The sequence below is a fragment of the Labeo rohita genome, chromosome 19 (assembly GCF_022985175.1).
Source record: "Labeo rohita strain BAU-BD-2019 chromosome 19, IGBB_LRoh.1.0, whole genome shotgun sequence".
In the NCBI taxonomy this organism is placed as follows: Eukaryota; Metazoa; Chordata; class Actinopteri; order Cypriniformes; family Cyprinidae; genus Labeo; species Labeo rohita.
Genome location: NC_066887.1, coordinates 32282394 through 32309261, shown reverse-complemented (window position 1 = coordinate 32309261; position 26868 = coordinate 32282394). Strand labels below are relative to the sequence as shown.

Here is a 26868-nt window from a genome sequence, read left to right as displayed (position 1 = left end):
CATCATATTTCATACACAACTAGATATGCTGATGTTTTTAAAGATTTATTAAACTGGAACGTGAGCTGCCAAAACCGTACAATGAGTCTAGTTACAAACTTTGGCTTTCGAAGGAAAAATCTGCTGGTTATTAAATCAGTCTCTCAAATGTTTTGTAGAAAGGTACTTTAAACTTAATTCAAAAACTCTTCAAACAAATCTGCTGTCACACCCGACTGCAGCAGCTACAATGGGATAACGTCGATTTACATCTCAGTATTATCGTAACTATGGTAAATTATGAGTTAAATAATTAAAATCATCAATAAAAACAAAAACATCAATAATGGGACCAAGCACCTCAGCAGCAGAAATGTTTCAATCAGACAGTCGGAGGACGGCAAAAAAAAATTTTTTTATATAAGAAGTTCACAATATATGAGAATATATAAAAATTATTTACAATATTTGATCAACAGGATGCACCCAAAGGTCCGATACTAAGTTTTAAGTAAAACATTTGGTAAAATTACAGTCTCGCTTTTTATTTGGTGTCCTTTACGTGGTATATAAAAATCTTTAAGTAGTCTATTGATTTAAATTTATTCTGAAAAAGTGATAAAGTTTATAATAAAGGTCCGTTTACATCAATAACGATATATTAGTATCCACACAAACGGACAATAACGTCATCTACCGTTTTAAATGTTCGCGCTGTTTAAACTCAGGATGAATTCTGATTGGCTGACGATGATCTTAACGAGAAAAAAGGTCTGAAGTCTGTGATTTCAGCCATGTCGTTCGCCCTTGTTATAGTTGTGATGTGTATTTCGTTGTGCACTTATGAGTTAAGGACCGTTCACAATATGGATGAAAACTATCCACCTTACTCTTCAACAACGAGACTTCCGGCTCATTAACCGCTAACGAGAAGAATAACGTGCTGTAAATGGTAAAACTGCTTGCACTACAAACCACTGTGTCCATAATTAAGATAATACATTAAAAATAATATGGGAAGAGACACAAATTTGCAAAATCAAGCAGCAAACGTTTAGAAAATGATTGCAACGATATCGTTCCTCCATTTGGTTATAGTTAAGGTTAAATTAGCGCCATATATGTTTGACAGGAACTGAGAGGGATATGGCCGAGGAAATGGTTCTCCATTTAGTTGTCAAAAACACCATAAAACGGTTTTCAAAGGTGAGAAAACTGAGTGCACTAGGATATCTTACATCTTTTTTTGCCCGATTGGTGCTTGAATCCCATTAAATCCCTTTTAAATAACACTGCAGGCAATTTAAATGGCACAAAATATAATTTTGGCTTCAACAATTTCACATATTCATGTACAATGCTGATACAATGTATTTGTAAGTCTCTTCTTGGAAACTAAAATTGACAACAAGCATTGAAATCAACATAAAAGCAGTCACATCTTTAAATTAACCTTTAAAAGTTGACAAGCATCATGCATTTTTGAATAAAGTGCAAAAACTAAAGATTCATTCAATCACACAACTAAAGCAAGAGCACAAGGAGTAAAAAACATTAAAACTGTACTGCAGACACAGATGAGTTCCGTTCTGAAATGCATTTGGAAAAATACAAACGCCTCTTTGATCATGAAAATGTCAAGTATGAAACATCAGTGAGAAGGCATTGCAATGACGTGCTGCTTTGGCTCGGCAGTGTTTACATTAGATCGCACGTGATAAAACACACCTGCTCAAGTCCTTCGGACCAATGATCATATTTGATTTAGGCTGAAGTCTTAAAAATCGAAATTTCCCTTCTAAAAATATATGCATTGTTTACATTCAACATCTCGGTTATTGCAGAATGGTTGCGTCATGCCTCAACGCCCTCCGACGCGCTCCCGTAATGCAGCACGTAATAGTCGTGGACATACATGAGCACGGCGACCGGCTGGCCGATGATCAGCGACATCCAGACGGCGGCGTTGCCGTAGTTTCCTCTCAAGAACCGACCCACAAAATAGGCGAGCGGGATCTGAAACAGTAGTAGAATGTGAAATGAGGAATTTTGTTTGATGTTTAACAAGCGGCGTTGAATATTTAAAACTGACCTGTGCCATCATCCCCAAAAACGCCCAGAATCGAAACATCTTTAGAGGAACACTTACTAAATACTGTCAAAAATCACACAAAGCATTGTCAGGACTATTAAAGGCACAGGAAATACAGTCTAACACGAAGTGTGATTTGTAACATAGCAATAGAAGTGCAGTGAAACCTCATGGAAAAACGCTGACAGGAAGAACACGGCGAGCTGAGCTGCAAACTTATTTACTCCTTTCACCAACATGGGCTTATAAAAGTGTCTGGGGGCAAACAAAGAATGAGAAATCAGGGAACAAGCTACAGTATGACATGAACAAACAACACAAACTTGAACTATAAATCTCAGAACTGATTTATGTCGTAAAACAAAGACAACACTCAACGCTGCTGCAAGAAAACCGCCTCTGGCACACAAATAACAGACAAATCCAATCAAATAAACTGATAATCGTGGCTCACCGTAGGCACCACTTGTGAACAGGAATGTTCCAGTTTGACCAAAAATACGGAATTGTTTCAGAGTTCCTGCAAATATAAAGATCATCAGGTACATTCAAAACTACACAGTGTGAAAACGTGTTTTTAAAATACTGTTTTATGAATTTCAGACATTGTTTTTAATATTTGGCTGGAAATGATACAATAATAATACAACAGTGACTTCAAAAGTAATGCAAGGTCCATTCATTATAACGATAACTACCGGTAAAGCAATAACTATATTAGCACCCACATAAACGTTTAAAATCTCTAGCTTCCACTAACTGTCATAAGTGTTCACGAGAGAGTGGTGTTCTAGCGGATGAAGTAGGACGTAGGCGAACGTGATGCTGAACGTGGAAGCACAAACAAGAGAGCAAAACAAAACAGGTGACAAATTAGAAATACAAAACGAGGATTTGTAAAGAAAAACATCAGAGGATTTTGATACTGGGCACAGTGCCCAGTTGCGTAAAGCACCTTAAGTGTAATTTTCCCTTAAGATCACCCTTAAGTTTCCCTTACACTTAAGGACGTTGTATAAAATATCCCTTAAATCTTACTTAAGGGTTTCTTTAGTTGAAACGTCAAAAATCCTTAGAATTTCTCTTAAGTATCCCTTAAAACACTTTAAGTGTTGCATAAAGTCCCTTACCTGTCATTTCCCTAAGTATAACATAAGGTATGGAAAATGTCACCTTAAATGCTTCACAATGCGCAGATTCAAGCGGCTTCGAGTATGAATGAACCATACACAGCATGAGAGTGTTCAGCGCTTCATAATGTTCGCATCGCCTTGGAAACTCAATAAAATTTTTCGTTTTGAATGAATTATCAGTTTGGTCCTTCTTGTTTATATTTAGTTTTCTTTTTTGTTCTCCTTATCTTATTCTGTGAAAACTTACACCACTATCTGCATTAACAAATAACGTGTCCATAGCAACAGTAGATTTTTTAACGGCAAACCTTGAGTCGCTGTTGTAAAACACTTAACGGTTTCCCTTTAGTAAGGGAAGTGTTTAAGGGATTATATGCAACACCCTTAAATCATCCCCTTAGGTAAGGGGAAATCATGCCTTAAGTTTCATACTTAAGGGAAAAACTTAAGGTCCTTTATGCAACCGGGCACTGGTTTTCCTTTGCTGTAAACAAAACTTGGTTCTTGCGACACTAGCATATTCTCACGGGAGCTTACACTACACCTTCGTCCAATTAGGGTTGCAAAAATGTGGAATATTTCTAGTAAATTTTGGAAACATTTCAGAAATTTTGGAAACTTTCCAGGATTTTTTTGGAATCTTCCAGGGATTTTTGGAAAGTTTCCGGAAGTTTACCAGACATTTTCCACCCCTTTTCAACCCTACGTCCAATGTCATCCGCTGGAACGCCAAATTGTTGTGAACGCCTTAGGACATTTTTATTAATATAACCGTGATTTTTGTCTGAAATCAGAAAATCATATACACCGAGCTTGAGGTTGAGTAAATCAAGGGTTAATTTTCATTTTTAGGTGAATTATTCCTTTAAAGTGATTCCAGTGATTTAGTTCCTTCGTTCTCACAGAATATTTAGGTTATTATAATAGTAAAATGTGATTTTTTTTTATATACTAGAGGTTTTCATAAGTGTGAATCAGCTCTGGACAGAACAAGCCACTCACCACCAGTCGCGGTAAAACTCGCGGTCTCCGAACTGCATGAGCTCAGCTATGAAGTTCATAGAGGAGTGGAAATACCAATAGAAAAAGATGAGCCAGATAAAATGATTGGGCACCTGTAGAGGGACAGGGAGAAGGGGCGGGGCTTGTGCCATTAGACACTCTAAGGAGGAGGGGCCACAGAAATGACATCAGCTGTTGCTGTGTGAAATTCAAATGCTTGAAATTCTTCATTCTGATTGGTTAAGTAATATTTAAATATTCTGTATAATGCTAAATTGTATAATTCAGTTTCCTACAATGTTTTAACATAATACAATACTTTCTGTTCATTTATTGTTTGAAGTATATGATAATGACAGGCTCACTGTACAGAATACTTTTCATATTGTTTAATTGTATCTGTATTAAGCGGATCAGTTACAACAGGGAAAACTTGATCTGAATTTGACAAGGGCCTGAATTTCACACCATAGCCACAGTAGGTGCCACAGTGAAAGCTGTAGCAACAGTAGCTATAGCAACAAAAGCACTAGCAACAGCATCCATGACAACAACATCATCTGTGTTTGCATTTGTTTGTCTCAACACTTACAGCAAGTTTCAGCAGCCGCTCAACTATTCTAGTGAAATCCATTTCCTGTTAAAAGAGACACTCTGATCAATAAGTAGATGAATATGATAAACAGATTTAAAAACATGCTAAAGAAGGGGTTTTGTATGTATATACATTATTTTTAGCAAAACAATTTTAAAATGTGAGTCTCAGGCTTTTGAGGAAAGTTGATTAGTTCATCCCTCAATCATCCCTGTATTGCACTGCATTATGTTTTGATCATCAAACTAAGCCTTTCCATCTCATCTTACAAAGACATATTACTGGCAGATATTGAGAGACAGCTGGTGCTTAAATCATTTTATGTAAGTAGTCTGCTATGATTACATATCAAGCTATCAGAATGTCATCTTATGCTTTAGTGTTATGTTATAAATATGGGCATCTGCAATGAATTGCATATTTTTGCTCTGGTTGAGCTGTTTCTTCCCTCTAATATTCTCACTAAATACAAAGCCTGATTTATGAAGTATGATACTTAAAAAAACACATGCAAACTTTTTTCTATCTATCTATCAGAGGTTGCGCTAGACTTTAACATCATTTTGATGGACAGGGTTGTAAAAATTCCGTCATAATCTATTATTACCCGTCACTTTAATTTCCATATTTTAAATAGAATAACACATTTAATTGCTTTTATTTTTGTTCACATTTCATTTTTAATCATGAACCTACAGGGTGATATTGTAGTGTTTTAAAACAATAAACACACCAGGGCTGGGTAAGTTAAACAACAACAACAGCAACAAAAAATCGATTTTGAGATTTTAATATATTCTTATTTTAATAAACCAATATTGATACTTAAACAACAATCAATCTTTTGGTCTATGCTGTTTTCATCTGATGAATGGACAGTATATAGTGCGTCTTCCTTCCAATAAATCGCAATAGGCTAAGCTTTGTGTTACTTTTGATATGAAACAGAGTCTCAGATTTCAAATTCTGTCCATTTCATTAGGAAATTCAAGCAATAAATACTGTTTTGGAGCTCTTTAAAGGAGAAGTCCACTTTTTAATGCCAAATGCTCGTCTTGTCTTACTCTGCTTTGGACAGTTTTTGTTCCGGTTCATGACAGTTAGGGTATGTCGAAAAACTCCCATCTCATGTTCTCCCTCAACTTCAAAATCATCCTATATTGCTGTTTTACCTTTTTTGTTAAGGGTGTTTGATCTTTTTTGCATATTCACCGGGTCGGTACTTCTGCAGTGATGTAGGATGATTTTGAAATGATTTTTGAAGTTGAGGGAGAAAATGCAATTGGAGTTTTTCAACATACCCTAACTGTCTTGAACCAGAACACACAAGTCAAGATGATCATTTGAGATTAAAAAGTATTTAAATTGTATTTTTTAATAAAAACTATAGTTCGCTAGATAAGACTCTTCTTCCTCGGTGGTGATCGTTTACAACTGCATTTGGGATCGTTTGAAGCCACATTTAAACTGCTTTTTGGAAGTTCAAAATCGGGGCACCATATCAGTCCTTTATATGGAGAAAAATGCAGAAATGTTTTCCGCAAAAAGCATGATTTCTTTACGACTGAAGAAAGAAAGACATGAACATCTTGGATGACAAGGGGGTGAGTACACTATATGTGAATCCTTGTTTTGGAAGTGGACTTCTTTAATGTGGTGTGACAGATCATTGTAGTTTCTGTGTACTTGTCTGTGCATAATCAAACGCATAGGTAAACATTTGTGACAGTTTCATTTTTGTTCTGGATCCCCTGCTCTGCTGCCAGACTGGAGCACACTCGACTGGACAGGGGTGGGATTGCAGCTACAATTTACAATAGATCACCCTCACTGTAATCTGTCAAAATGACGGACGACCTTCAGATTTTTCCGTAACTAATAAAAAAAATTCTGTCAATTTTCAGTTAACGTGACCTCTGATATATATATATATATTTACAAAATTACAATTTTTAAAATAATTTTAATATAAAGCTTTAAAATAATTTTTGCATGTATTAATTTGTTAATTTATACTAAATAATATATAATAATAATATTATTACATATATAATTACAATAATATAATTTATAATTTTAGTATGTAAAAGAATATATATATATATATATATATATATTTTTTTTTTTCTTTTTCTTTTACATACTAAAATTATAAATTATATTACTGTATAATTAACGTCCTCATAGACTTTTCTGACAATTATTTCATGTCAGGCTTAATGCATTAAACTGAGATTCTACCTGAAAGGGTTTCATTGAGTTCTGAATTGTTGGAACCATCCACTATAAAAGACAAAAAAAATATATAATTAAATCATTAAAAACAACATGTCATATATATAACCTTTATGTACACTATTATGTGCATACCTGCTGTATTAATCCAATCATTAACTGCATTAAAAACAGCTGCAAGAAAGAAAAATATGTATGAAATAATTAGAAAGTCCAAACTGCAAACGTGCATCTCGTGTGTTTTGCTGTCATATCCTGTATCTCACCATCTCAAGCAGTCGGCGTAGTAAGAAACGCTTCCGTATCCGTGGAGAGCGTGGGAAGTTCAGCTCGTAACACAGAGTTGGGGCAAAAATAAAATAATACATGTCTGTAAAAAATAATACAATAAAATAAATGTTAAATAAATTAGCTGTTAATTCAATTTTATATCAATTTTAATTACTGAAATTCCTTATAACTGATATTAAACCGGTTGTGTCTGTTGTGTGGTGACTGACCTCTGTGTGTGAGGTTTCCCGGATAGGTCACATGTGTGTATCCGGCTGTGCCGTTGGCTTTGTGCACGGATGGGCCTACAGGAGAAAATTAAACATTAACACACACTGAAAGCATTCAGATATTCTCTGCAGTGAAACCAAAAACAACAAGTATTGTGACAGGATTCATTGATCATGTTGACATATGAAACACTGTCAAGCCAAGACTTTTTTTTTGAAAGTTATTTTGACAACATTTGAAGTTTGAAAGTTATACAAGTCTGCAAATACCACAGCTCACTGTTATTTTAGTATTATGAGATATTACTTGTGTTTTTATTGATATTTTGAATCAGTTTTTATTCTTATATTATCCATTTTCATTTTAGTTATGGTTTTAGAAATGTTTTTTTTGTCATTTTTTATTATTTACTCCATTTTTTGACTGTCACATGATCCTTCAGAAATCATTCTATTATGCTGATTTATTACTTTTATTATCAATGTTGGAAACAGTTGTGCTGCTTAATACTTTTTTTGGAACTTGTGATACTTTTTTCAGGATTCTTTAATGAATAAAAAGTTAGAAAGGCCAGCATTTGTTCAAAATAGAAATCTTTTCTTACAATGTAGGTCTTTACTATCACTTTTTATGAGTTTAACACATCCTTGGTGAATAAAAGTAGTAATTTCTTTCAATAGAAGAAAGAATAAAAATGTACTGAACATAAAGGATTATGTGACACTGAAGGCTGGAGTAATGATGCTGAAAATTCAGCTTTGATCACAGAAATAAATTATATTTTACATAGAAAACAGTTATTTTACACTGAAATATTATTTTAGAATATTACAGTTTTTTCTGGATTTTTTAATCAAATAAATGCAGCCAAAAAAAAAATTTTAATGATCCCAAAAAATGCAACAAGCTGAAATAAAAAGTTATGCAAGTTATATTTAAGTTATAAGTTATTTAATTTTTAACACAGACATAAAAATGCACTATCCAGACTATAATGATGCTGAAAATTCAGCTTTGATCACAGAAATAAATTATATTTTACACTATATTCCCATAGAAAACAGTTATTTTACACTGAAATATTATTTTACAAGATTACAGTTTTTTTTTTAATATTATTTGGATCAAATAAATGCAGCCCCTTCTTTAAACATAAGACATAAAAATACACTATCCAAAGTTAAATTTTTATCATTCATGAACAAAAACAATTTGTAATATGATTTTGATGTACAATTTCCATGGTAATGCAATGTCTGATTTTAAAATGGTTTTCAAGTGATGAATTTTGAGATTTTAAGTTTTCAGTTGATATATAATTTCTTAAGATTTCTATTGCATGATAGATAAAAAGGCAACAAAGAAAGTGTTTTTGTGACAAAGGTCAGAACTCCTGTTATGATGTAGATTTTTAAGGTGCACTCTTGTCATAAATTTATCTGTTACTTTTCCTATATAATTTGTAACACAAAAGAGTGGTAAAATATTTATTTAGGAATTTAGACCTTCCCAACAATGTATAGTTTGTCATGATTAGATTAGGATTTATTTGTAAAATGCTGAAGTAAACTTAGGTGACAGTTAAAGGGTTAAAAAAAAAACATTAAAAATGTTTTTGATCCCAACAAATGCAACAAGCTGAAATAAAAAGTTATGCAAGTTATATTTAAGTTATTTAATTATTAAATTAATTTTGTTATGCAAGTTATATTTAAGTTATTTAATTATTAAATTAATTTTTTATTTTCTACATTTTATTTTTGTTTTATTTAAATTGAATACTAGTGATATTTGAAGGGATTTTGGCCCTACTGCAGTGCAAAACATTTTTTTTTTTCAAAATTGTAAATATAAGAACGATTACTGAACTATATTTTACAATTTTTAAAAATTCTGACTCGGCCGTTCTACTTCCACATTTAATGTTTAATTTGATTTTTTACCATTCTAGCAATTCTTGAGTGAAAATTGTTTCTACATCATTTTTTTTTCAGTGCATCATGTTTCTAAGATGTTCAGAGTGGTTGCTAGGCAGCTGTCTGGGTGTTCTGATGTTGTTATGATTTTCTGGCTGGTTGCTAGGCAGTTGACAACTCTACTTTTTTAAATTTTATCAGACACTTTTAATTTGTCCTCAGCACACAGCATGTGTATATAAATGATGAATGCTGATGGAATTTTGCATAAAATGTCCTGTTTTTCTTTGTCCAGTATGTGGCAGTACAGCCCAGCATTAGTGCTCATGTTCAGACTCTGAGCAAACAAAAATCACATCTCAGTCTGTTTGTTTAGATTCAAACAAACACTGAGCCCTTCAGTGCAGATGAAAAAACACAGGATTCATAAACCACAGGTGCTACAGGAGAGATAGAAGGACATGCTGCAGATGTTATTGGTGCATAATTTTGCTGCACAATAAAAATTCAATGCAAATTGAAAAAACTCAATATACATGCATCGCATACTTGCATTAAGGTTTGTGCAATGATGCATTCAAAACACAAGCATTTGTATTCATGCACAGAAAAGCATGCAAATATTGGGATTTGCTTGATGTCAGATATGCATGATGAAAATGTGTGTTGTGTGTGATGTGAATTGTTTATTTAGTGAGGTTGAAGTGTTACTCACAGGAGTGCGAGCGAGACAGTGTTCGGGCTTTGGCGTGTCTGATCTCTCTGCACCATTTGTTGACGTCTCTGTATGAATACAGCTTTAGGAAGAGAATGGTGGAGACACTCAACGCCACAACACCACCCACTGAAACACAGCCACGAGACAGTCAGTCAGTTCTTAAGATCAAAGATTACATCAAAAGCATCATTTTCTAGTTAAAATGCAAACAAACTGCATGGTCAAAAGGTAAAAAAAATGCCACTGCTAGAGGTTTTTGGTTAGTGCATGAGAAAATAATGATATAGTGAGGTTTTCTTACAAGACCAAGAGTTGAAGGTGTTAGTGTGAAGATGTTTGTGATACCTGGGGTCATAGAGTTCAAGCTGAGGACTGTACCAGCCGGGAAAAATGAAAGAGCTGCAAGATTGATGCAGTGAAGGAATGTTCCTGTACCCTCTGAGATAGTGCCCTGGAAATTCAATTACACGACTTTATTAAAACAAACCACCAAAAAAAAAAAAAAAAAAACTTGTGCTAAGAGATATGCATTTAACCTGCAATAAACAATTAAATCTTTTCAGTTGAATCTCATTATAAATTCCAGGTCTACTAAAAATTATATATTATAAATTAAATTTTATAATTAAAAAATGTGCTTAATCGTCATAAAAAAATAATGTCAAAATGCAAAAAAAACCTTAAAAGTTTAATATATATTTTTTATTTATTTATTTATTCATTCATTCATTTTTGTGATATTTTTACATAGCTGTATTAAAGCAGAAAAATGTCCTTAACCATTATAACACAATAATGTCACAATGCAAAGACATTGTTTTATTTATACTTTTTATTTATTTTTTCATTCATTCAAATAAATAAATAAATAAATGTGAAAAATGTTATGTAAAATTATTGTAATACAACAAAAATTACTTTTTTTTATTTTGTGTATATTAGTTTTAGACATTTTGTTGTGTTTATATATATATTTGATTTTGCATTTGTATTTTATATAATAATAACAATCTGAATTTATATAGGCCCAGGTCATATTTCATCTCCACTAAAAATGAAACATTATATAATATAACGTATAATTATTGTAATACAACAAAAATGACTATTAAAAATGATTCTTTTTTGTGTTTTGTTTATATTAGTTTTAGACATTTTGTTGTGTTTGTCAGTTTTATTAGTTATATATATATATATATATATATATTTATTTAATAGATTTTATATTTGTATTTTATATAATAATAATAATAATATAGGGCCAGGTCATATTTCATCCCCACTAAAAATGAAACATTATTAAAAAAGAAAAAAAAAAATTGTGAAATTATTGTAATAATAATTGTAGTTAAAGTTTTAGTAATTACGTGTTTTGTCATTTTAATTTTTTTATTATTACTATTATTTTTGTTTTTATTTGTCTGTATTATTTTTATTGAGTTGATTTGAACATTAGTTTTAGCTATTCTACTTAAATGAAACAAAAATGAGAAATTTGGCTAAACATACATATATAACTGAACTAAAATAAGTACATTTTTTGGATATTTTATTTTTAGGTAATGTTTATTCTCAAATAATATATGTATATATATTTATTTATTATTTTTTTTTTTTTAATAGATTTTATATTTGTATTTTATATAATATTTGTATTTTATATAATAATAACAATCTGAATTTATATAGGTCTAGGTCATATTTCATCCCCACTAAAAATGAAACATTATTAAAAAAGAAAAAAAATGTTGTAAAATTATAGTAATACAACAAATATGACTATTAAATCTTTTTTTTTGTGTATGTTAGTTTTAGACATTTTGTTGTGTTTGTTAGTTTTATTAGTTATATATGTATTTCATACATTTTATATGTTTTCATATATATTATATTTTATATAATATTTGCATTTTACATAATATATAGCAATAAAATCTCAATTTATATAGTAGATTTTATATTTATATTCTGTCATCATTTAATTGTAGTTAAAGTTTTAGTAATTACATGTTTTGTCATTTTAATTTTTTTATTATTACTATTATTTTTTGTTTTTATTTGTCTGTATTATTTTGATTGAGTTTTAGTGTTTATTTGAACTTTAGTTTTAACTATTTTAATATTTTTACTTAAATGAAACAAAAAGAAGAAATTTGGCTAAACATACATATATAACTGAACTTAAATAAATAGATTTTTGGATATTTTATTTTTAGGTAATGTTTATTCACAAATTATATATATATATATATACACTTTTTCTTTTCATTACAGTCATGAGAATGGGATAATATTCCAATAATAGCAATAATAAAAACTGAAGAAAAAATGTACTTAATCATCATAAAAAATAATGTCAAAATGCAAATCCATAAAAGTTTAATTTTTATTTTTTATTTATTCATTTATTCATTCATTCATTTTGGGGATATTTTTACATAACAGTATTAAAGCTGAAAAATGTGCATAACCATCATAACACAATAATGTGACAATGCAAAGACATTGTTTTATTTATACGTTTTATTTATTTTTTTCATTCATTTTTTTTTTTTTTTAGAGATGAAATGTGATCTGGACATGTTTTTGTCATGTTTGTGAGATTAACCCTACAGTGTCATTGGCTCTGTTTGTAAGTCCATGTCTGTAATCACACAGTTCATTCCCAGCATGCAACTCACCACGGATAGCTTTCTCTCTATGTACAAAGCTGCCATTATAAAGACGTTGGAAACTGCAAAAGCAAACAGATTAGACACGGCATACTGAAGTGAGCATGCATGGAATATTGGACGTGGATTTTTATGATCTAACATTATGCATGACAGAGAGTGTAAATGTGGTGTGAAATGATGTCTTCAGCATGAGCTGATCTGCATGAATCTGCTGTAGCGCACAAACCATACACTCATCATACCAATGATCAGGCACAGAGCCGGCCAGCTGTACGGGTCCTTCAGGAAGAGAGAGATGATCTGGATAGGGTCCACCAGAATCCCATATCTGAAGACAAGAGGAAAAAACATCATTTAGATGTATTTCTAATGAGAAACCTCATATTTTAATGTGTTAAATGAGCATTACCTTCAATTCTTCACCATACTGTATCACATATGTTAGACTGTCTAATGTCAATGTGCATATTAAGATTTGATATTTATATATGTGTGTGTGAATGTATATAAATAATTATATGAATATACTTTTTGTTGATTTAAATCAATAATTTAGAAAATCATCTATGAAATTACTAATTTACAAATCATTTTCATTTTAATTGTGACGTTCCAATATATGTATGCATGTATATAAATATATAATGACATGAATATAATTTATTTTGCTCTAAATCAGTAACTTAGAAATTAATTTATAAAATCACAATTTATAAATATTAATATTAATATTAATTTATAATATAATTTATAATGTTAGTATGTAAAATCATTATATATATATATATATACATACACACATACATATATAAAACATACAATTTCATATAAATAACATGACAAATATTTAAATATTTATATTTTTTAATTTACAATATTTTTTCTATTATATATATATATATATATATATAAAACATACAATTTCATATAATAACATGACAAATATTTATTTTTTTCCTATTTTATAATATAATTTATCAGTTATATATATGAATATAATTTATGTTGATGCAAGTCAATAATTTAGAAAATCATCTATAAAATAACAAATTTATAAAATTATTTAAAAAAAATTTGTGACATTCCTATATATGTATGCATGTATATAAATATAGAATTATTATGAATATAATATATGTTGTTTTAAATCAGTAACTTAAAAATTAATTTATGAAATCAATTTATAAAGTAATCTTACAATAAAATTTATATTTATATTATAAAATGTATATTTTATATCACTTATAATTTTAGTATGTAAAATCATCACATATATACACACACACACACACAATTTCATATAAATAACATGACATATTTAAATATTAATATTTTTATTTATAATGTATGTATATATATAATCAATCATTTATAAAATAATTTTTAAAAGTGACATTCCTATATATGTATGCATGTATATAAATACATAATTACATGAATATAATTTATGTTCCTTTAAATCAATAACTTTGATTTTATAAAATTTAATTTATAAAATCACAATTAATAAAATAATTCTAATTTAAGGCTTTAAAATAATTTTAAATAAAAAATATTTTTTCGCATGTTATTTTATACTAATTAATGATATAATCTATATATTTTATAATATAATTTATCATTTTAATATGTAAAATCATTTAATCTAGTATATTATATTATACATTATATAATATATATATTTATATATATTTTATAGCATGACAAATATTTAAATATTTATAACATGACAAATATTTAAATATTAATAATCATTTTAAAAAATTTTTTTTATATTTTATACTACAATTTCTAACAGTTATAGTATGTGAAACATATAAATCATATATATAATGATTTTACATACTCAAACTATAAATTATTAAATATATAAATTATATTATTAATATTAATAATCCTTTTGTTCAATACAGTAATGAGAATGGGATTTTTTCATAAAGCAGTAATAAGAATTGGAGGAAAATGTGTTTAATTGTTATTGCCTCACTTTTGCTAATGCTTATGTTAAATAAATGTTTCTATAGTGAGATTGAAGTGAAAAATCCCACAAGCTAAAGCTGATGTATTCAACACCTGGTAGAAGAGTTTCTTCATCATTACTGCCATTTAACAGTGTGTTTCTCTAGAGGGACGAGCCCAGCGATTAGTGCACTATATGCTGCTCTGGATAAAAGTGTTTGCTTAATGACAAGTAACAAAAGACATGTATTTAGTTCCTGCCGGGCACAGTCATTATCTGTTTTATTCAGACGCTTCAGCTGGATCATTAGCCAGAAATTAGTGAGTCACTGAGCGTGAGAAATCAAATTACCAGAGCCGGTTTATTTATGAATTAAGCAACGAATGATGTTAATGATATACTTACTTTATAAGGTTCTCCAGGACCAGCCGTGCATTGGACAAGACCTGTAAACACACACAAATAAACCAATTTCATGCATCTGCAGCTGATTAGTATTCAAGCCTACAAGCAAAACTAAAGGAAACGATTCTATGTGAAAACTTACTCACTCTCAGACCATTCAACATGTACATGAGTTTGTTTCTTCATCAGATTTGGATACATTTAGGATTATATAACTTCCACACCAATGGATGTGAATGGGTGCCGTCAGAATGAGTGTCCAAACAGCTGATAAAAACATCACAATAATCCACAAGTAATCCACACCACTCCAGTCCATCAATTAACATCTTGTAAAGTGAAAAGCTGTGTGTTTGTAAGAAACAAATCCATCATTAAGTCGTTTCTGTGCAAATGAGTCCATAATCCACAATAACACCTGTTGTCCTCTCACATCAAAATCCACCTACATGTTTGTTTAGAGCTTTTTTGGGTGGTTTTCATGTGTAAACAGTGCTTGGTATGCGCATATTTCTCTTCTGATTCAGATGAGATGACTTTTTCACTGAAGAAAGCAATAAAATGGATAAAGGACTCTATTTTAGAAACAATTCCAAGTTAAAATGTCTTAATAAAGGATTTGCTTTTTTACAAACATGCAGCTTTTTACTTTACAAGTCATTAATTGATGGACTGGAGTGGTGTGGATTACTTGTGTATTACTGTGATGTTTTTATCAGCTGTTTGGACTCTTATTCTGACGGCACCCATTCACATCCATTGGTGAGCAAGTGATGTAATTCTACATTTCTCCAAATCTGATGAAGAAACAAACTCATCTACATTTTGGATGGCCTGTGGGTGAGTACATTTTCAGCAATTTTTAATTTTTGGGTGAACTATTCCTTTAAGATGTTTAGCATACACCACCAGCCAAAAGTTATTTTAATGTTTTTTTAAAAAAGCCTCTTCTGCTCACCAACCCTGCATTTATTTGATTCAAAGTACAGCAAAAGCAAAATTCTAAAATATTTTTACTTTTTAAAATAGCTGTTTTCTATTTAAATATATTTTAAAATATAATTTATTCCTGTGATTTCATAGCTGAATTTTTAGCATCATTACTAAAGTCACATGATCCTTCAGAAATCATTCTAATATTCTGATTTGCTGCTCAAAAAACATTTATTATTATTTTTATTATTATGTTGAAAACAGCTGAACAGAATTTTTCAAGTTTCTTTAATGAATAGAAAGTACAGAAAAACAGCATTTATCTGAAATAGAAATCTTTTGTAACATTATAAATGTCTTCATCATTACTTTTGATCAATTTAAAGTATCCTTGCTAAAATAAATAAATAAAATACACTGACTCCAAGTTTTTGAATGCTATAGTGTATAATGTGCTCAACTGTTTTAAATATTAATAATAATAACAAAAAAATGTTTTTTGAGCAGCAAATCAGCATATTAGAATAATTTCTGAAGGATCATGTGACATTGAAGACTGGAGTAATGATGCTGAAAATTCAGCTTTGATCACAGGAATAAATTACATTTTTAAATATATTCAAATAGAAAGCAGTTATTTAAAATAGCAAAAATATTTCACAATTTTACTGTTTTTGCTGTACTTTGGATCTAATAAATGCAGGCCTGGTGAGCAGAAGAGACTTCTTTAAAAAACATTAAAAATCTTACTGTTCAAAAACTTTTGACTGGTAGTGTACATTCTAAAAAAGTATCTACCATAACCTAGTTTTTGAACACTGTCACTAGCAGAGAACAAAGTCAACAGCACAATAATACAAACAGTCTCAGATAAAGCACTTCAGTCTGATAAACGCAGCTGTAACACATCTGACCCTGAGCAGTTTTCATGCTTTAGGTTTCTGCGCTCAGCTACTGAAACTCAACTTGTTCTGAACGTTACATCAGATTTATTGTAACTAAATTCACTGTGATTTGCTCATTTTATTCATTAAAAGCAAAACAGGCACCTGAAGGCTTTAATTTTTAATCAAAACACAAGGCCTGAAGACTTTGAACCACTTGTAACCTCAGAGCCGCCGCCGATGATTTACAACAGAAGAGGATTTGCTCAAAGACTTTCTCATTCCAAAGGCCATTTGATTAGATTTGCATTGGGAAAGCTGCCAGATTCAAGCCTGACCTCATTAAAAACATATTGCTAATTGATTTAGCACACAGATCTATGCTATGGTAATTGCTTAAAGGCTCTGGGACTTCGGCTCATTTCATCACACATACACACACAAGCTCTTTTCCAAAAGACTTTCCATTGACTTCAACACTCAAATATTTAGGCTTAACAATTAAGACTTTTATTTGAATAGCATATAAAATTTTCATCCACAGCCATTTTTATCCACATCAATTGAGTCATTTACGCTGGAACCGCTCCGAATGATTTAAACTCGTGACTTTGATCGTTCATTTCAAGCGATGCACTAGCAAAAAGCCATTAATTTTCAATTTCAACATCGCTTGAAACAATTGTAAAAAGCACGTAGTGATGGGTGAAACGGACTTTCACCGGATGGGTTCACATTCGAATCAGTTAAACCATTGCGTCGCAAAATGATTCAATCTTTCGAATCGTTCCAATCGGATCGCGTATCGCGAATCATTTGTTTCAGATCGGCACATCAAATCATGTATCGCGAATTATTTGATTTAGATCGGAATGGCTCGTGAGTCCTGATCTGAAATGATGGTTCGCGAATCACTGTTCAGATCGGGAGTTCAGAGCGTGGATCGCGAATCATTTGGTTCAGATCCGACTTCGGTGCGGGTTCGCGAATCTTTTGCTTAAGATCGGATCTTCATAGCGCGGATCGCGAATCATTTGGTTCAGATCCGACTTCGGTGCGGGTTTGCGAATCTTTTGCTTAAGATCGGATCTTCGTAGCGCGGATCGCGAATCATTTGATTCAGATCCAGAGTGCCGGTTTGCGAGTCATTTGTTTCATATCAGGATTTCAGAGCAATTTCGCGAATCTTTTTTTCTGTTTTTTTTTTTTTTTTTTTTTTTTTTTCGTAAACAGTAGAAAGTCATTAAGGCAGTATAGTTATAAAAGCAAAACAAAGAAAAAAGAAATAAAGTATACACAAATACAAATCCCTTAAGAAAATTAAAAGTGGTTTTACTATAGTAAAAGTGTAGTATATTTCGTAATAGTTTAGTAGTAATACTTTGCATGTGCTTCACTTTATTTTTGTTTTGTTATTTTGTTTTTCTGTTTCTATTTTTTGGAAAAAATAAAAAATAAAATACGTGAGATCTCTGACTGAAGTCCTTGAAAGTAAAAAAAAAAAAATCCTTGAAAGTCCTGGAATTTCATTTTACAGTATCTGTTCGAATCCTGCATTCATTTGGATTTAATGTGATTTATTTTTTAATTTTAAATTATATTTTTATTTATTTTTTATGAGTAAACTACTATAAAAGACCCATTACAACTAATGTAATCAAATTAGAAACAACCATACAACATAAATTACAGTATAAATACAGTTTAAATTACAATATAAATCAGATGTATATAATAAATAGTTTATACAAAATATAAAATATTTAAATCATTTTAAGTAATTTGATAGTGTAGAGAGACCAAATTTTCCCTGGTAACAGCAACCTGATTGGTCAATGTTTTCAGCATTTAAACAATTTTTTAAAAAGACACCGAAATAGACATAAAATATCATCACTTAAAAAAAAATCTCCAAGCTCTGCTTTGAAAGGTTTAAAAATTATTATTAAAAATCAATTTCTCTATGGAGAAACTAATGAGAGTTTGACTTTCAGGACCCTACTGTTGCTCTCCATCAGTTTCCTCCAGCCAAAATCTCTCAAAAGCAGCCGCTTTTCTACTGGACTTTCATAATGATCCATTAATGGGTTTAAAGCATTTGAGGATATTCCATGGGAATATGTTTTAAAAAAAAAAAAAAAAAAGAAGAAGTAAAAGCTAAATCCCACAGAGAACGTCAATGCGATGGTGTTTCAAAGTGAGGATTAATATTGGTTTCAGAACTGTGATTTGCTTTCCATGACTTTGAAGATGCTGCTCCAGTTTCTTGGCGGTTCAGGGTGAAATCGATGTTTATTTTTAGAGGACGGGTGACATTTTCTGAGCGTTCATTAAAGTAATCCCCGGAAGTGTTTGACTTTTCATTACTGCAGAGAAGAGAAACTCTAAGACTTTACAGATCACTCTTGACAGACCGAGATTCACTCGAAGGACAGTTTGTCTTTTGATTGACACGTCATCATAAGTGTCATCCCCGTAGCATTAGCGTACACATCCTCAGCATATTAAATGTCAGAGTCATTGACACTGTATTTATAGGCTGTGATAGAGCTGGCAGGATCTGTTAGTGGGTCAAAGGTCATTCTAGGACAACCCGAGGTTTATGATAAGAGTTTGCATAACAGTTTCCAATCTCCAGTGAGATTTACTCTGTGCAGTTGGTGTATTATGAAAATACCAGGGTACATCTCCAGTAAACACTGTTGTTATTGTTAAATAGAACTAAAACTATTACAAATTGTTTTCGGTACATGGAAAAAAAGCTGAAATAAAATATAAATATTAGATGAAAAACTTAAACTTAAAAAAGTAAGCAAGTATGAAAAATTATTTTCAGGAACTGGAATAAAATAAAATAAAACAAAATTAAATTACATTAAATTAAGTCAATAAAATTTTTAAGTAAAAATGTTTAAGTTCACAACCTTTAAGTTGAGGTACTAAAAAATATATAAAAATTATATATTTAAAAAATAATTTTAAACCAAATAGAAACATTAAAAAAGATATGAAATTAAATTAAATTAAATTAAATAAAAAAAATAAAAAAAAACATTTAAGTTCACAACCTTTAAGTTGAGGTAATAAATAAAAACAAAATACAAACATTTAAAACAAGATAAATCACACAACAAAACTATTAAAACTAAAAGATATAAAAAAATAAAAGCTAATTTAAAATATTAAAAACACTATAATATTATATAAATAATACTGAAATTGAGCTGAAATACCATGAATCATAAATATTGAAAAAAAAAACTTTTACTTTTGCAACTAACTGGAATAAGTAAGCTTAGTTTAAGTATTAAAAATACTAAAAGTAAAAGTACGAAAAATTATTTTCAGGAACTGGAATAAAATAAAATAAAATAAAATAAAATAAAATAAAAAAAAAAAATGTTTAAGTTCACAACTTTTAAGTTGAGGTACTAAAAAATAAAAAATGAAATATATTTTTAAAAAAAAAAAACATAAAACTTAAAACATAAATATTGAAAAAAACCTTACAATTTAAAAAGTTGCTTTTGCAACTAACTGGAATAAGTAAGTTTAGTTTAAGTACTAAAAGTACAATAAAAGTAAACAAATATTAGATGAAAAACTAAAACTTAAAACCCCCCCCAGAAATTTAAAGAAGTTACCTTGGCAAATTAACTGTAATTAGTTTAGGTTGAAGTACTAAAATTACTAAAAGTAAAACTATTACAAATTATTTTCAGTAACTGAACTAAACTAAAAAAAAAAAAAAAAAAAAAAAAAAGTTAAATTAAATTAAATTAAATTAAAATTAAATATACTCCAATAAATGCATTAAAATACATAAAAAACATTTAAAGATTATTTAAAAAAAAAGGTTTTTTTTTACATTTTAAACGCATTAAAACATTTACTAAAACTTAAACTAAATATAAAAATTGTACATTTAGTTTAAGTACTAAAAGTATCACATCTAAAACTACAAAATCATTTTTGATAACTGAAATAAAGCTGAAATATAATAGACATAAATATTAGATGAAAAACACAAAAGTAAAAAATAAATAAAATAACATTTAAATAAGTTACCTTATTAACTAAAAAACAGGTTTGAAGCACTAAAATTACTAAAAGTAAGACTATTACAAATCATTTTTAGTAACTAAAAAATAAAAAAAAAAAAAACCTAAATAAAGTAAAATAAAATAGGTACTAAAATTACTAAAATAAAAATTAAAATACATGATAAATCACATAAATCTACAACTGAAAAATACTATAATATTATAGAAATAATACTAAAATCATGCTGAAATAAAATAAAACATAAATATTTAATAAAAGTACTGAAATGACTAAAAATAAAAATAAATTAAAGCCAAACAGAAATAATAAAATAATTGTTAAATAATAAAATTATTAAAAGTTCAACTAAAATTAAAACCAAAATAGTAAAAAGTAATAAAATTACAAATATTTAACAAATCTACAGTAGTAAAACATACTAAAATAACATTGCTGATGGATGTTATGCATGTTAATCTTGCTTAGCAAATGAGTCTAAACTCTCTTTGAAACTTAACAAGAAATGAATGCATTCATTCTCAAATGGCAACTAGAAAATTACGCCATGCTGCTTCTCCTAAGAGGAAAAACAAACAGACAGAGACAGAGAGAGCAAGCAAAGGAATAAACACCCTCTGGGTTGAATTGTGCAGTTTAATGTGGAAACTCATGTGAATCGAGGCTGTCACAACAACTCCAGTTAAACTTCAGTCACTTCACTGCAGAAATCTTACTTTGTAACTGTTTGTGCAAACTAATACGTCTGGCATTGTGTTGCATGTCATCTGATTATACGAGACCAGAGCCAAGGATAAAGGTCAAATTCTTACTCAATTCAATCCTATTGAGTTCACAATAGCCCAGAATGAACTTGACGCGTACGACCGCGGATGAAGGGCAAACGCCGTCTTTTTTGATCTTTAGGCAAATGCATGGTCAATTGCTTGACTTGTGTTGTTTTAGATCATCTGAGGTCAAACAGGTGGAAAGACTCCAACAGAACAGAGAACAAAAATAACCAGGGCCATTTGACCAAAGCCATTCAAAGGTTCAAGGCCAGCAGCGTGTCTGTATTTATGTTCAGGTAACAGCAAAGGCTTAAAGCACTGTCAAAATCATCCATACGTGGTGTAAATTCTTACTTTTCCAAAACCATTAGATGTTTTTTCAGTGAATAATGACTTGAATGTTCCTCACATCATCATCTGGATTTATATAGCTAACATAGGTTGTTTCTTCATTGAAACAGATTTGAAGAAATGCAGCATTCCATCACTTGCTCACCAATGATCCACTGTAGTGAATGGGTGCCGTCAGAATAAGAGTCCAAACAACTGTTAAAAATAGTGGATTTTGATGCGAGATGGACTTTTTCACAGGAGGAAGCGTTACTGTGCATTATGGACTTGTATTTTGGTCAGAAACTAAACTTTGAACAATGTTCAAACAGATACTGTACTAACTTTCAAGGACTTTTGAAGCACTACTTTTCTGATTTTCAAGGACTTCAATCAGAGGTCTCACTTATAGAACAATGTCTTCTATTTCAAATTCTAAAAAAAGAGAAATAGATTATTAAAATATACTAATAAATAAAATCAAAATTGCTCTAGAACAAACGATCCGCGCTCCGAAGTTCCGATCCAAAGCAAAAGATTCACGAACCTGCTTCAAAACGCGTATCGCGAATCACTGGATTTTAATCATTCAAGTCACTACATGATTCAGAAACCCATTCTGATCTAAATCAAATGTTTCACGATCCACACTCTGAAGGACTTAAAATCACAAATCATTGGATTTGAATCATTCAATTTGCTAAATGATTCACAAACCCGTTCTGATCTAAATTAAATGATTCATTATCCATGCTCTGAAGGACTTCAAATCACAAATCATTGGATCTGAATCATTCAATTTGCTAAATGATTCACAAACCCGTTCTGATCTAAATCAAACGATTCACGGTCCATGCTCTGAAGGACTTCAAATCACGCATCGCGAATCATTGGATTTGAATCATTCAATTCGCTAAATGATTCACAAACCCATTCCGATCTAAATCAAATGATTCACAGTCCATGCTCTGAAGGACTTAAAATCACAAATCACTGGATTTGAATCATTCTATTTGCTAAATGATTCACAAACCTGTTCCAATCTAAATTAAATGATTTGTGAACCTGCTTCAAATCGCGTATTTCACTAAATGGTTTAGAAACCCGTTGTGATCTAAATCAAATGATTCGCGATCCATGCTCTAAAGGACTCTAAATCGCGTATTGTGAATCACTGGATTTGAATCATTCAATTCGCTAAATGATTCACAAACCCGTTCCAATCTAAATCAAATGATTCATGATACGTAATTTGAAGTCCTGATTTGAAACAAATGATTCGCGATCTGACTGGATGCTTCTAAATAGTGAATCATTTTGTGAGGCAGTGGTTTAACTGATTCAGAGTTTCAAAAAGCTGTTTCATCCATCACTACATGCTTTTTAAAACTGTTACAAGCAATGTCGAAATTCGAAAATGAATGGCTCTTTTAATTTGATTTTGCTAGTGTATCGCTTGAATGATCGAAGTCACAAGTTTGAATCAATTGGAGTGGTTCCAGCGTAAATGACTCAATTGATTTGGTTCATCTGTTCCTCTTTTTGCATCTTCAGCCATGTTTACACCACACTGTCAGAAATACTACTTGCTTAGCTCAATTGTTTTCTGACGTTAACTGAAATAAGCAAAAAAATGTAGTATTATTAAGGGTTTCCCAGGCCTTAAATTTCAAAAAATCAAATTCATGTACTTCAAGCACTTTAAATACCTTGTACGAACCCTGTTTGAAGTTAAAACGTCTTAATGATGGATTTGTTTCTTACAAACGTGCAGCTTTTCACTTCAAAAGATGTTAATTGATGGACTGGAGTGGTGTGGATTACTTGTGGATTATTGTGATGTTTTTATCAGCTGTTTGGACTCTCATTCTAATGGCACCCATTCACTGCAGAGGATCCGTTGGTGAGCAAGTGATGTAATGATATATTGGACGTTACACGTAGTCGAGACTCACCAGCATGACCACACACCAGTTGAGGATTCCTCTGTAGTTGCTGTAGCCGCTGTTGGAGCTGAGCAGCGACTCCTGCAGCTTATGGCAGCTGAAGAAAGAGACAAAATGAGTCAAGCAGGAGCTGATGACATGTTTCCTACCAAAAATAAATGCATATGCATTTCTGGTCTGATATAATAGCTATTGCAGGCCTCAGACTGCAGACCAAAAAAGGATTGGACACTTACGCCATGTCTCAATGCCAGTGCAAGTAATAACATATCAACCAAGTGTCATTTATTTTATATCAGGCAGATTTGAGGAAGGATCCTGCAGCATTTGAGTGCATTCACACTTTTGCTGTTGCTATCTGGTGCAATGACATTCAGACATTTCAGGATAGTTTACAAGACATAGACTGAGGCAAGCAAATGTTGAAATTAGTGACTAAATGCCACAGAGTTTAAGCAATCTCACTCTTAATGTGTGTGAGGAGTGGCTGATAAAGTATACTAAAGACTGGGGTCATTTTGAGCTTATAGTTTTTATCAGTGATTTCATCTGCCAACAGCTCATTACCAGAAGTAGCTCAACTTTCACACCTTTACCTGAAAAGCTCTTTTCCTCTGTGGATGATCTACATCAGTGTTGTTATTGTTAACGAATACTATTAAAAATATTTTTTGTTACTTGAAATAAAGGTGAAATAAAATTATATTAATATTAAATAAAAATATATTATTATTATTTATTAAAAATATTTTAAAATAAATTTATAGTTTAAAAAATATTAAAATTAAGTGAAAAATGTCAAGTTAAAAAAATTAGAAATGCTGACTTGGCAGCTAAATGAAATCAAATAAGCTTAAGCTTAAGTACTAAAATTATTCAACGTAAAAATAAATCAGAATCAATTTCTAAATTAAAAAAATGTAACATTAAGTGAAAAATGTAAAGTTAAAAAAACAGAAATGTTGGCTTGGCTATAAAATGAAATCAAATAAGCCTAAGTTAAAGTACAAAAATTATTAAAACTAAATTAAAATACATTTTTAAATGAAAAATATTAGCATTAAGTGAAAAAGATAAAAAATTATTAAACTTTTAAATAAATTAAATAAATTTATAAATTAAAAAGTTTTAAAATTAGGTGAAAAACAGGTTAAAAAATAGAAATTTTGACTTAGCAACTAAATGAAATCAAATAAGATGAAGTTAAAGTAACAAAAATTATTAAACTTAAAAATAAATAAAACAAATTGTAAAAAAAAATTAAATATTAAATATTAATCAAAACTATAATACTACACCTTGTGTCTGGGTCAGTTAAGGTTAAGTCTGAGTTCTAGATATAGCTTATAGCATATCTTTTTTTTTCTTTCTTTCTTTAAGAACTACCACACTACTCATACTACTTCTGCAGAATACATTATGTATGCTATGAAAACGTAAAGATTATTACCAAGAAATACCACTACCTTAAAATGCATTATACAGTATATATTACACAGCAAGCAGTATGCTAGTTCTGAATGTGTCTGTTATGGTTTTTGTGAAGTAATTACTACTACAAAACTAATAGAGTTTGACACACGGAAAGGAGAACCAACACTACACGAGATCTTTCACTTCCACTCTCGGTTTAGGAGGGTTGTGGAAACTTAATGATTAGCATTCAATGCACAATGGTCACAGCTTCAAACCCAAGCAGACCAGAGTGACCCATGAACTGAAGTGAAATACTGTATGCAAGAGTTATGATATTGTGATTAGTCCATGCACTCGCTTGAACCATTTCTCAATCCTGACCTCTATAAACTTTCCTGCCATTATTCACTGTGCATGAAGACACAAAGGCTTGATTAAACTTGTAAAGTGACCACTGAATGCATTAATAATTAAATGTAAATGTGCAAAAAGAAAAAAAATGTAAATGTGCAAAAATTAAATAAACAAATATGCCTTATTATTATGAAATTACCAAGGTACATGTGTAATAAACATTGTTGTTATTGTTAACTACTATTAAAAATAGTTTTCAGTAACTGAAATAAAGCTGAAATATGAATGTTAGATGAAAAACCTAACACAAAACACACAAATTCACACTAAAGTCCAAAAATGACTGAAACTCAATTTAAAAAATACAGATAAATAGAAATACTTACAATAAAATATAACAAAATTACCAAAGCTTACTGAAATGATACATGAAAATATTAAAAAAGGCTAATATTATATAAATAATACTAAAATAAAATGAATAGGCCTACATGCCTGTACATGTACATAGTACAGTAGCCTATACAAGCATCATTCTCGCTATCTATCTAGATAACGAAAGAGACACGCTGCACATATCAAGTCAAAAACATAATATTTCCATAAGATATTTTACCTGAACGCGTCACCTCCAGCATCGCTGTGATTCTTGTGTTTATTCGCTGGTGTTTCGTGTCTGTGCTCTTTCTCCTTCACCTGCCCGCTGAGCGTCTCTGCTGCGCCGCCGCGCTTCGCCTGAGCTCCCGCCGCGTCTCCGGAGATCGTGGTTCTCCGTTTGTGCTTCACCGGGCCCCTCTCGCTTCTGTCGCCCATGTTCGCTAATATTATGAAGCAAAGAGACGCATCGTTTCTGTCATGTTCTTCCCGTTTCGTCAATGTTTGATATCAGCGCGCTGAATCGAACAGGACGCAGCGCATCAAGCCATCCGCGCTGCGCAAGCGTTGCGCAATGAGCGCCGTGA

General features: G+C 30.7%; 1 protein-coding gene across 1 annotated transcript; it reads right to left on the bottom strand.

The window, feature by feature from the left end:
• Nucleotides 1-32: 32 nt before the first annotated feature.
• dgat1a (diacylglycerol O-acyltransferase 1a) lies at nt 33-26868 on the bottom strand. Its single transcript, XM_051136882.1, has 17 exons — nt 26523-26868; nt 24146-24233; nt 15212-15252; nt 13089-13174; nt 12853-12905; nt 10517-10622; nt 10169-10297; nt 7537-7611; nt 7303-7406; nt 7172-7210; nt 7043-7084; nt 4799-4843; nt 4207-4319; nt 2526-2591; nt 2239-2326; nt 2072-2134; nt 33-1995 (listed from the first exon to the last, which is right to left on the bottom strand). Exons 1-17 carry the CDS (start codon nt 26717-26719, stop codon nt 1834-1836), a joined length of 1497 nt encoding a protein of 498 aa, XP_050992839.1. The 5' UTR covers nt 26720-26868; the 3' UTR covers nt 33-1833.